At 42.1% G+C, this 13,029-nt stretch overlaps 2 protein-coding genes across 9 annotated transcripts in view; one reads left to right on the top strand and one right to left on the bottom strand.

Annotated features, from left to right (window-relative positions):
* Window positions 1-1,451: 1,451 nt before the first annotated feature.
* On the bottom strand, window positions 1,452-9,576 carry sowahd (sosondowah ankyrin repeat domain family member D). Of its 2 annotated transcripts, none has more exons than XM_016999343.2 (3): window positions 9,194-9,576; window positions 5,861-5,992; window positions 1,452-4,130 (listed from the first exon to the last, which is right to left on the bottom strand). In XM_016999343.2, the coding sequence occupies exon 3, from the start codon at window positions 4,059-4,061 to the stop codon at window positions 3,042-3,044; it is 1,020 nt and encodes a 339-aa protein (XP_016854832.2). In that variant the 5' UTR covers window positions 4,062-4,130; window positions 5,861-5,992; window positions 9,194-9,576; the 3' UTR covers window positions 1,452-3,041. The 2 variants fall into 2 exon arrangements, with proteins under 2 accessions (XP_016854832.2, XP_008123585.2); XM_008125378.3 differs by lacking the exon at window positions 9,194-9,576 and adding an exon at window positions 6,758-7,013.
* Window positions 9,577-12,894: 3,318 nt separating this feature from the next.
* Window positions 12,895-13,029, top strand: part of septin6 (septin 6) — a 57,180-nt gene continuing 57,045 nt past the window's right edge. For 6 of the 7 annotated variants that reach the window (XM_062963982.1, XM_062963978.1, XM_062963984.1 and 3 more), the window contains exon 1: window positions 12,895-13,029. This exon is cut by the window's right edge and continues 276 nt beyond it. The gene's annotated coding sequence lies outside the window, so the exon portion shown is untranslated. The other variant, XM_062963980.1, reaches the window with a different exon arrangement.

Raw genomic sequence — 13,029 nt, 5'->3', positions numbered from 1 at the left:
ACACAAAATAAATAAATAAATAGAAAATATGACAAACATGCCTTACACTAAAGTTCTCACAAGTGCAGTCCAGATATTGTAGTTGGAAATTTTCCCTCCAGGATCTCTGCAAAGCTTTCTTTCCCAGAAACCAATTAGTGGGACTTTTTAAACAAGAGACAAAAGGGATTGTTTACATGCAAAATATGAGCTCTATCACTGAACTACATCATCATTATTATTATTAGAAACCCAACAAGACGAGTCCACAGCAGACACTCACACATCGGACACTTCCCAAGTGTCTAGGACTCTGTGATGTATCGGCGATAATAATTATATTTATTAATTATTACTATTATTACATTTATTGACATGCAACGTTTCCTCGATTGAGACTTGCACAGAAGTTAATCTGTGGGTCTTGTTTTAATCCTTCAATATTTGCACAGAACTAACATTAACATTTTGAAATCTATACAATGGCTCCTTTCAAAAAGTGCCTCCCAACCCAGGATTCCTCCAGACAGGAAGCAGCCAAGCTTTGAAGCTGCAATGCCATTCAGTGCTAATGAATTTTAACATTCACACTTGCCTCCAACAGACTATAAAGTTCTTTCACCCTGGAGATTCCACAGATATATATAACCCCACTTGCCTAGTTTCCAACAGACCTCACAACCTGTGGATGCCTGCCATAGATGTGGGTGAAGCGTCAGGAGAGAATGCTTCTGGAACATGGCCAGGCAGCCCAAAAAACTCACAGCAACCCAGTCTACAGGAACGTTTTGCTAGGTTATTCTTACCAAGTTTGTAAAGAGTTGTCATGGGCGCAAGAAACAAAGGCAAGAAACTATTTACTCTTCGGAGCGTTGGCTCCTCAATGTTTACTTTGATCTTTGGTGTGTAAAACTATGAGCTACTATAATCTCCCTTTCCATTTCTACCCGAAGCAGTTCTTGCCCGGCTTCTTTTGTGTTTCGGGCTTGGCACTCGATCAAAAAGGAAAGATCTGCCATTGGCTGAACCGGAGGGAGGAATTGCGAGACCTATCTGGCCGCGTTATTAAGCTCGGTAAATAAGATCATACTGTTTGGAACAATGCAATCGTTCCCAGGTTTCTATGGAAGGTAACAATTGTGTAATTGCAATGCTAGAGGATTAATGGATGGAGTAAGGTTATATTAATATTAATACATCTCATATTAAATGTTACAAGACACTAGCTCTTTTGTTATGCCGGAGCTCCCGCTTTCCCCTCCAGAAACGTCACTTCTTGTCATAAAATTGTTTTATTTGATATTTCAGTTGGGTTTTAATTGGGATAGGATGTTTTAATTGATTATGTATTGCTGTTCAGTGTATTTGTATGAATTTTATGAATCCCACCCACAGGAGAAAAGCGGAATAGAAATGAATTAATGATAATAATAATAATAATAATGATATGGGAATTATCAAGGAGACACAGCTTTGCTTTTCCGCCATCAAGGCTTTGTTTTTATTTGAAACTGCAAAGGTTCTTACGGCATTAAGAAAGGAGTGCTGAAATCATTTTAATTTCCATAGCCCAGAATAATTTGTATTTTCTCAATTGCACCCAGGGGAAAAAAGAAAGAAGAGTATGGGCTATCTTCTAGTACAGATATGGGCAAACTTGGGCCCTCCCTGCAAGTGTTTTGGACTGCAACTCCCACCATTCCTAACAGCCTCAGGCCCTTCCTTTTCCCCCTCAGCCGCTTAAGCGGCTGAGGGGGAAAAGGAAGGGCCTGAGGCTGTTAGGAATGGTGGGAGTTGCAGTCCAAAATACTTGCAGGGAGGGCCCAAGTTTGCCCATGCCTGTTCTAGTTACAAATAAGTGCTTGGTCCACCCAAGATTTGGTGATTTATCTCTTCGCCCATCGTGACAATTCGTCAACCGACTGCAACATGGAATCCGCCTCTGCTTTGAATTACAATCCCACCCCACCGAAACATCCCTGAGAATCCTACTTACACACTTCCTAGTAGGAAGCAAAGAGAGATGGAAGACTTATTCCAGTTTGCAGACTTAAGTCATGCCAATCCTAAATATTGTTTCCTTGGAAATGAAGGATCTGGCCAATAGAAGGTCTTCCGAGCGATGTTTGGAGGCAATATCGATCCCGTTAAGCAACTTCCAAGTTCCCGATAGTATCCGTACGGTGGAGCGATGTTTGGAGGAAATATCCCGTTAAGCAGCTTCCGAGTTTCTGATAGTTGTCATAGGGTGAAGTAGTGTTTGGAGGCAATATCGATCCCATTAAGCAACTTCCGCGTTTCCGATAGTATCCGTACAGCGGAGCGATGTTTGGAGGCAATATCGATCCCGTTAAGCAACTTCCGAGTTTCTGATAGTATCCGTACAGTGGAGCGATGTTTGGAGGCAATATCGATCCCGTTAAGCAACTTCCAAGTTTCCGAAAATACCCGTACGGCAGAGCGATGTTTGGAGGCAATATCGATCCTGTTAAGCAACTTCCGAGTTTCCGATAGACGTAAGATGGAGCGATGTTTGGAGGCAATGTCGATCCCGTTAAGCAACTTCTGAGTTTCCGATAGTAGCCGTACGGTGGAGCAATGTTTGGATGCAATATCGATCCCGTTAAGCAACTTCCGAGTTTCCGATATACGTAAGGTGGAGCGATATTTGGAGGCAATATCGATCCTGTTAAGCAACTTCCGAGTTCCCGATAGTAGCCGTACAGTGGAGCAATGTTTGGAGGCAATATCGATCCCGTTTAGCAGCTTCCGAGTTTCCGAAAATAGTTGTACGGCGGAGCGATGTTTGGAGGAAATATCGATCCCGTTAAGCAACTTCCGAGTTCCCGATAGTATCCGTACGTCCGAGTAATGTTTGGAGGCAATATCGATCCCGTTAAGCAACTTCCGAGTTTATGATAGCAGCTGTATGACAGAGCAATGTTTGGAGGCAATTTCAAGGTCCCATTGAACAACCGGTTTCCAACCACTTCCATCCCACTGTATGATGATGGATAGTATTGGAATCCGCTCACAGGTAACACAGGTCGCTGAACCGATGTCTAAAGCTCCTGGAAGAATGCGACCGCTTGCTTGAACATGTTCCGGAAATAAGAGAGCCTGGGAGCCGCTCTCTGGCTTTGTGGCTCCTTGCTGCCCGCTTTCACCACGTTCCCGAGGCCACCTCGCCTGGACGGGGCGCAGTTGTTGTTGTTGGCGTTGCCTCCGGCCTGGGCAGCCAGGTCTTCCTCGCTGGCGCCCAAGAGCTCCTTCAGCTCCCGGGAAGCGTCGGCCCGGAGGCACTGCCAGGCCTTGCGCCCGTTGTGGTCCCGGAGGCCCACGTCGGCCCCGAAGGCCCCCACCAGCACCTTCATGACCATCTCGCGGCCCTGCAGCGCGGCCAAGTGCAACGGGGTGAGCCTCCCGCCGGCCGTCAAGACATTGACGTCGACCGGGAAGCAATTCCTCTGCGCGAAGGCCACCACTTGGATCAAGGCCTCGTGCTGACCGTGTTTGGCCAGCCAGTGCAGGACGGTGAAGCCCGTCACAAAGTCCCTCCTCACGAGCAAACTGGGGTCTTTCTCCAGCAAGCGGAGGGCGTTCTCGACGTCCCCGTGGGCCGCCGTGAGCATCCACTCGTGCTCCAAGGGGTCCAGCGCCAAGGAGAGGTCCTCGGGGTTGAGCTCCTCGGAATCGACGTCATCGCCGCTCTCGTTTCGAGAAGCCGACAACCACGCGGGCTTGGCTTGGCTGCTCTGCAGGAGGATCTCCTTCAGCCCTTTCCTCCTGGTGCTGCCCCAGCCCATCGAGAGCCTCGCCGTGTCCGTCCCCGACGACGTCCAGTGGCCGGAACGCCTGCTGGACCGGCCCAGGCTCCGGTTGAAACTGGACGGCTGCCTGTGGCGGAGAGTCGGGGTCCCGCCTCGGATGCTAAGACTTGGAGACTGGCTTCCGACAGCCGGAGCCTTGACGGCTTCTTCTCGGGCACGTGGTGACACGTCCTCGGGCATCTTCAGCCCCTGCGAGGTGTCTTCTTGTGGCTTCTCCGCCATGGTGCAGCAATGCTTCCAAGTCTTGATCATTTATGGCCCGTTTTCTTCCGCGCAGAGTCGCATTTCGAGTCTCCGCAAGGCCGTGCTTCCTGGTTCTGCCTGAAAACAAAGAGGAACAAACTCTTGTCACTCAAGAGGAAGAAAATAGACCGCGGTTGTGAAAGAGGCTTCGGGCAACAGCTGTCCTTCCAGAAGAAGGCGAAAGACATTGGCCCTTGGAAGAAATATATATGTTCTATTCCCGTCCTCCTCCCCACAAAGTTTGCAATACTCCGCTTCTAAAAACAATACATGCCATTCATTTCGCTCACACTTGTCCGTCCTCTTTTTTTTCTTTCTTACTTATTTTCTTTCTTCCCAATTAGGTTAAGAGCAGCTTTGCTCTTATGGGGTGTGTATGATTCAGCTTACTGGTGAAGGAGGGGGAGAATTTGAGTTATTTCATGAGTTTGTGGCCTTCGCAGACATTTGTCCGAACCCGTTTCATTAGCACTCCTGAATTCCTTAGGAACTGTTTTCCAAATGCCTTTGGTTCAGAGGCCGGCGGCACCAGGTCCCTTCTGAATTTGCATGCTAAGCAGGGTCATACCCGGTCGGCTCTTGGATGGGAGGCCATTAAGAAATACAAAATATATTACAGGTTGTATTTCAGAGGAAGGAGCTATGAAATTGACAGTGTCACCATAAGTAGAAAATGGCTTGTACAGGTGCGACATACAAGACTTGGACATTTTCCATTCCATATATGTACAGTAGAGTCTCACTTATCCAACATTCGCTGATCCAACGTTCTAGATTATCCAATGCAGTCTGCCTTTTAGTAGTCAATATTTTTGTAGTCAATGTTTTCAATACATTGTGATGATTTGGTGCTAAATTCATAAATACAGTAATTACTACGTAGCGTTACTGCGTATTGAACTGTTTTTAACACTGTATCCTGCTTGTTGATTTTAATGATTGTTTTTATTGATGTTGGTGTTTTTTACTGGGATAATTGTTTTATTGCTTTGTTACTGTTATTTGTTTGTTTTATCGGGCCAGGTCCCATGTAAGCCGCCCCAAGTCCCTTCGGGGAGATGGGGCGGAGTATAAAAATAAAGTTATTATTATTATATTATATTATTGAACTACTTTTTCTGTCAAAATTGTTGTAAAACATGTTTTGGTGCTTAATTTGTAAAATCATAATCTAATTTGATGTTTAATAGGCTTTTCCTTAATTCTTCCTTATTATCCAACATTTCTGCTTATCTAATGTTCTGCCGGCCCGTTTATGTTGGATAAGTGAGACTCTACTGTATATGTATATGTACATGTATACGTACTATATATACACACACACATACACAACCTCTCTACTATGTTTTCTCAGCTCAATGCTTTATTTTTATCACGTCAGAAGTGACTTGAGAACATAATGCAAGTTGCTTCTGGTGTGAGAGAATTGGCCGTCTACAGAGACGTTGCCCAGGGGACGCCCAGATGTGTTGCTGGGTGGCTTCTCTCAAGTCCCTGCAAGCTAGAGCTGACAGGCGGGAGCTCGCCCTGTCTTGCCGATTTGAACCGGCAACCTTCAAGTCAGTGAACCCAACCTTCAGGTCAGCAGTCCAGCCGGCACAAGAGTTTAACCCAGTGCTAAGCCTGAAAGAAGAGGCTCGGAGAAGCTGTTTTGGAAGGAATAGCTGCTTAGAAGAACTAATTATTCCAAAGCTGGCTTCAAATATTAAATGAGACTTCTTTCAGAAATAACAACATCTCCGACGTGTTAAAAACAGTGGCAATTCTATCCCAAACAAGCCCAACTTCTACTTGATGGGATGACTTACCCTTTCCGTCTCCTGACTTAGTCTGGAAATGGTTTTTCCCCATCGAAATGCAGCTGCTTCTTCATTCTTTGGTGAAAGTGCCGGGCTTTCATTTTCTGCTTCCTGGACTGAGATGATAGGAGTGGAAAAACCCTGAAGAGGAAGAGACAGAATAAACTAATCGGGGCTTTGTAATGGCTAGTACAGGCATGGGCAAACTTTGGCCCTCTTTGTCCAGGTGTTTTGGACTTCAGCTCCCACCATTCCGGTGGTTCGAATCTGGGGTGCGAGGTGAGCTCCTGCTGTTAGCCCCAGCTTCTGCCAATCTAGTAAAGACCAACCTAGCAGTTCGAAAACATGCAAAGGTGAGTAGATCAATAGGTACTGCTCCGGCGGGAAGGTAACGGCGCTCCATGCAGGTGTCTACGGACAACACAGGCTTTTCGGCTTAGAAATGGAGATAAGCACTGACCAAACAGACCAAACACGGCTGGATTTAATGTTAGGGGAAACCTTGACCTTTACTATATACACATTTGGCCTGAGTTGCACTTAAAAATGCACCTGTTCCGACTGACTTACATACACAATCAAACTTAAGAACAAACCTGTAGAATTTATCTCGCCCATAACTTGGGGACGGCAATGCACCCAAATGTCCTTCCCGATGCACAATTGCAAGGTCTCATATTGCAATATTCCCTTGTTACAAAGCATAATGGGAATTTCTTTAAAGCCACAATGTTCCAAAAGCGAAAGCAACTGACCGACAACGTATGACAATAGAGGCACAGTGATAGTTTCGGGTCACTTCCACAACACCCGAACGGTTGGTTTCTCCTTTCTGCTTTACTGCTTAACATGTAAACACCGCCAAGTTCTCTGCATTCATGCACATGAAAGACAAGGACTTTTTACCTGTCCGAAAACACCTGTCCGGCCGTGTGTCGCCGTGTTGTTCCGGCTGCCGTTCCCCTCGTTGCGCCTGTCCGTCCCCGAGGGCTCCTCCTTCTCCTTCCGTGTCTCTTTGCACAGTTTGCCTTTGTGCACAGTTTGCCATTCGCAGAGTTTCGCCGCTCAGCCGGCACAAAAGCCGGCAGCCACGGCAATGTGACCTTTGCTCTCCCCGTTGCTAGGCTCTTCTCTCGTGCCGTTCCTCTCTTTGCATCTACACTGACTGCAGAATGGTTCCGCTTTAATTGCCGTGGAAACTTGGCTACGGTGGCTGTTTGGATTCATGCACAATTGCAACTCCCAGGACTCTGTTGCATTGAGTTATGGTGTCAAGATGCATTCGTTCTGCAATGCAGCACCGTAACACTTGCAGCCGTAACTGTATATTTTTGCAGATCCAAAGACAATGCATTTGGAAAACCAGTCCAGTTGCTCTCCAGTGTTTGTCAATATAACGTAAACATAGGAACCCAGGACTCTGTTGCATTGAGCCATGGTGTCAAGATGTCCAGTGTTTGTCAATAGATTGTAAACATAAGCACTCAGGACTCTGTTGGATTGAGTTATGGTGTCAAGATGCATTCGTTCTGCAATGCAGCACCGTAACGCTTGCAGCCGTAACTGAATATTTTTGCAGATCCAAAGACAATGCATTTGGAAAACCAGTCTAGTTACTCTCCAGTGTTTGTCAATACATCGTAAACATAGGCACCCAGGACTCTGTTGGATTGAGTTATGGTGTCAAGATGCATCCGTTCTGCAATGCAACGTCGTAACACTTGCAGCTGAAACTGTATATTTTTGCAGATCGAAAGACAATGCATTTGGAAAACCAGTCTCCAGTGTTTGCCAATACTTCGTAAACATAGGAACCCAGGACTCTGTTGCATTGAGTTATGGTGTCAAGATGCATTCGTTCTGCAATGCAACGTCGTAACACTTGCAGCTGTAACTGTATATTTTTGCAGATTCAAAGACAATGCATTTGGAAAACCAGTCCAGTTGCTCTCCAGTGTTTGTCAATACATTGTAAACATAGGCACCCAGGACTCTGTTGCATTGAGTTATGGTGTCAAGAGGCATTCATTCTACAATGCAACACCATAACGCTTGCAGCTGTAACTGTATATTTTTGCAGATCCAAAGATAATGCATTTGGAAAACCAGTCTAGTTACTCTCCAGTGTTTGTCAATACATTGTAAACATAGGCACCCAGGACTCTGTTGCATTGAGTTATGGTGTCAAGATGCATCCGTTCTGCAATGCAACATTGTAACACTTGCAGCTGTAACTGTATATTTTTGCAAATCCAAAGACAATGCATTTGGAAAACCAGTCCAGTTTGTCTAGTAAGTAAGTAAGTAACTTTATTTTTCTATCCCACCACCATCTCCCGACAGGGACTCAGGGTGGCTAACACGGGACAAAGACCCGAAAACGAACAAGTACAAGAAAGCATATTACAATAAATAAAACGCTTGCAGTTGAAACTGTATATTTTTGCAGATCCAAAGACAATGCATTTGGAAAACCAGTCCAGTTGCTCTAGTAAGTAAGTAAGTAACTTTATTTTTCTATCCCAGTGTTCATCAATACATCATAAACATTATGCACCCAGGACTTTGTTGCATTGAGCCATGGTATATTTGCCAACTGAAAGAAGGCCTTTCTACCAAAGAGAATGCACCTGAAAAACCAGTCCAGTTATTCTACAGCCGTTCAGCTGTTAGGAATTGTGGGAGTTGGAGTCCAAAACACCTGGAGGGCCCAAGTTTGCCCATGCCTGCTCTACAGTGTTCGTCTATATATATATATATATGTGTGTGTGTGTGTGTGTGTGTGTGTGTGTAATGTACGTTTGTAGGACTGAGTAAACAACAAAACCACTGAACCAAATCACACCAAATTTGTCCACAAAAGACATAATCATCTAATCTATGTCTTTCAAACAAAAAATCCTGGAAAATAAAGTCCACATTAGAGAATGAGGAAGAGCCGTTTTCAACCCTGGTTGCTGGTCAGAAGGGTAGGCCTTGCCCCCTTTAGGCCCCACCCACTTCGTTTCCTAGCAACCCTCTCGGCCACAATGGCCAGGGTTCAGGCTTTTAGGGCTGCAAGGCTATTCAGTGCTATCCCACCTGGCCAAGAAAGCATTCCCATAAGCCACAGCAACACGTGGCCGGGCACAGCTAGTACATCATAAATGTAGGAAATTAATTGTGAAGCTTCCTTTTATATTGGTTTTCCGGCTTGTATCCATCAAACCCGGTTCTAACTCGCAGGGTTGTTATGAACATGCCCAAAAGTATGCACGCATGTGCATTATCACATAGTGATACATATTATGTATTATGTATTCTTGCTCTATCAACAAAGGAAGGATAATGCTGGTGACTTACCGTCGGTGGTCTTTGCTAGTGTTTCCAAACTGTCCTCGATGCCTGTTTTATCAAACGGCGGGTTCCGGTGGTGCGGTCGGAGCGCATGGTTGCCTTGTCATGGGAAGGAAGGAGCAGAAAAGGAGAAAGAGTTAAACATTAACTGCACGGCTGCCTGGTCTTTGCAAAAGAACCGAGAAGGAGAAACTTCAAAAGAGGAGAAAGAGGGAAGAAAGGAAGGAAGGAAGGAGTCATTGTTCCTGGGCCCATCATCCACAACCAACTATTCCTCTTGTTGGTTGTGGATGATGGGAATTGTAGTCCAACACATGGAAGAGTGTCAGGCTGTAGCTCCAGCTTTGCTTAAATGGATGGAATAAGGCAAGCTTTCCAAGGCTGCCTTGACTTCTATGAGATCTGGGCCACTTTCAGAGATCTCCGCTAGAGGCAGCCTGGCATTAATTTAAGGCTAAATGTGGATTTACATCATAGGATTATACACTAAGTGTAACTTCATCCAAATATAATATACGGAGGAGGAGTTGTTTAAAGCTACGGACAATGCGGTTGCTGTTGCCCGCTTTTGGTCCAAAACTATTTAGTTGCTTATGATTTTCTTCCCCCCCCCCCCCCCATCATTTTGAAATGTATTTGTCGTGAAATGCTTTTGACACGAAATAAAATAAATCCAAATATAATATAATATAATATGGGTCCCATAAATATAAATATATATAAGTGCAATTTCATCCAAATATATAAAGTAGAGTCTCACTTATCCAACATAAACGGGCCAGCAGAACGTTGGATAAGCGAATATGTTGGATAATAAGGAGAGATTAAGGAAAAGACTATTAAACATCAAATTAGGTTATGATTTTACAAATGAAGCACCAAAACATCATGTTAGACAACAAATTTGGCAGAAAAAGTAGTTCAATACACAGTAATGTTATGTTGTAATTACTATATTTACAAAATTAGCACCAAAATATCACGTTATATTGAAAACATTGACTACAAAAATGTGTTGGATAATCCAGAACGTTGGATAAGCGAGTGTTGGATAAGTGAGACTCTACTGTATTTGTATATTGCATTGCATTATATTTATATTGTATTGATGATATAATGCAATGCAATGTAATAGAATAGATCTCTCTGGACGCTTTTATATGTATATTGTATTAATGATATAATGCAATGCAATATAATGAAATATAATTATAATATAATATAAATATAATGCAATGCAATATAATATATAAATATAATATATAAATATAATACAATATATAATAACATAATGTAAATGTGACATAATATTAATAATTATAATATAATACAATATATAATAATATAAATATGACATAATATAAATATAATGCAATGCAATATAATGAAATATAATTATAATATAATATAAATATAATGCAATGCAATATAATATATAAATATAATATATAAATATACAATATATAGTAACATAATGTAAATGTGACATAATATTAATAATTATAATATAATACAATATATAATAATATAAATATGACATAATATAAATATAATGCAATGCAATATAATATTGAAATATAATTATAATATAATATAAATATAACTCAATGCAATATAATATATAAATATAATATATAAATATAATACAATATATAATAACATAATGTAAATGTGACATAATATTAATAATTATAATATAATACAATATATAATAATATAAATATGACATAATATAAATATAATGCAATGCAATATAATATAGAAATATAATGTATTTGTATATTGCATTGCATTATATTTATATTTATATTGTACTAGCTGTGCCTGGCCACGCGTTGCTGTGGCAAAGTGGTGGTGGTATTGGTTAAAAGTTGTTGTAGAATTTTTATTTGATGTTATTTGTATTTTTTTAAATTAATTTCATTGTAACTTATCTTTTTTATTTATTATATTTTATTATTTTGTTGTATTATTTTTAGTTATTTTGTTATGATAGTATTTTATTGTATTAATTTTTTAGTGTTTTTATAGTATTATTTGTATTTTATTTTTTATTCTTTTATTAACACTGGGCTGAGTGGGTTGTTAGGAGACCAAGTGGATAGAGCTTAGCCTTCAAACTGGCAGCAATTGGATAAAAACTATTATTCCTCTCCCTGTAATTAGGACTTTATTTTTCTTTTCGTTTTTGTTGTATCAACCTAGAGGCGTGGATGATGGGTTGTGTTGTCAAATTTCGAGGTTGGGGGGCCTGTAGTTTTGTTGTTTTGTGGGTCGCCGTGATGCCATCACTCTTTTATATATATAGACTAGCTGTGCCCGGCCACGCGTTGCTGTGGCAAAGTGGTGGTGGTATTGGTTAAAAATTGTTGTGTAATTTTTATTTGACGTTATTTGCATTTTTTAATTAATTTTATTGTAAGTTATCTTTTTATTTATTATATTTTATTATTTTCTTGTATTATTTTTAGTTATTTTCTGTTATTATAGTATTTTATTGTATTAATTTTTTTAGTGTTTTTTATTATTTTTGATTGGGTTGCTAGGAGACCAAGTTGGAGGAGCTTAACATTCCAACTGGCAGCAATTGGATAAAAACCTTGAGTCTACACTGCCATATAATCCAGTTAAAATCAGATAATCTGTATTTTATAGGCAGTGTGGAAGAGGCCTAAGTGAGGCCTAACTGTGCCTGTCCCCTGGGCTGAGTGGGTTGCTAGGAGACCAAGTGGGCGGAGCTTAGCATTCTAACTGGCAGCAATTTCATGGATAAAAGCAATTATTCCTCTCTCTCTCATTAGGACTTTATTTTTCATTTCTTTTTGTTGTATCAACCTAGAGGCATGGATGATGGGTTGTGTTGTCAAATTTCGAGGTTGGGGGGCCTGTAGTTTTGTTGTTTTGTGGGTCGCCGTGATGCCATCACTCTTTTATATATATAGACTAGCTGTGCCCGGCCACGCGTTGCTGTGGCGAAGTATGGTGGTATGGGAAATAAAGTATTGAGGAATTGGTGGTAGTTAAGGTAAAGGGTCCCCTGGGCTGAGTGGGTTGCTAGTAGACCAAGTGAATGGAGCTTAGCCTTCTAACTGGTAGCAATTGGATAAAAACAATTATTCCTCTCCCTCTAATTAGGACTTTATTTTTCTTTTCTTTTTGTTGTATCAACCTAGAGGCATGGATGATGGGTTGTGTTGTCAAATTTCGAGGTTGGGGGGCCTGTAGTTTTGTTGTTTTGTCGGTCGCCGTGATGCCATCACTCTTTTATATATATAGACTAGCTGTGCCCGGCCACGCGTTGCTGTGGCGAAGTATGGTGGTATGGGAAATAAAGTATTGAGGAATTGGTGGTAGTTAAGGTAAAGGGTCCCCTGGGCTGAGTGGGTTGCTAGTAGACCAAGTGAGTGTTGCTTAGCCTTCTAACTGGTAGCAATTGGATAAAAACAATTATTCCTCTCCCTCTAATTAGGAATTTATTTTTCTTTTCTTTTTGTTGTATCAACCTAGAGGCATGGATGAGGGGTTGTGATGTCAATTTTCGAGGTTGTGGGGTGTTTACTTTTGTTGTTTTGTCCGCTGCCGTGATGCCATCACTCTTTTATAGATATAGATTGTATTAATGCTCTAATGCAATGCAATGTAAGAGCCTAGATTGTCTCTGGAGGCTTTCTTTTCTTTGACTGGGGAGGCAGCAGGGCCCGCCTTCGGAAAGGAGGAGCCCAGAGCAGAGCAGAGGAGGGGCTGCTCCTCATTCTCTCTCTCTTTTTCTCTCTCTGTCTCCTTCCCTCCTTCCTCCTCTCTCTCCTTGTGTGTCCGGCTCCAGAGTCCCCTCCTTCCTTCCT

The sequence above is a fragment of the Anolis carolinensis genome, unplaced genomic scaffold (assembly GCF_035594765.1).
Source record: "Anolis carolinensis isolate JA03-04 unplaced genomic scaffold, rAnoCar3.1.pri scaffold_12, whole genome shotgun sequence".
Taxonomy (NCBI): domain Eukaryota; kingdom Metazoa; phylum Chordata; class Lepidosauria; order Squamata; family Dactyloidae; genus Anolis; species Anolis carolinensis.
Note: the sequence above shows the minus strand (reverse complement) of the source record. Positions and strands in the feature narration are given on the sequence as shown.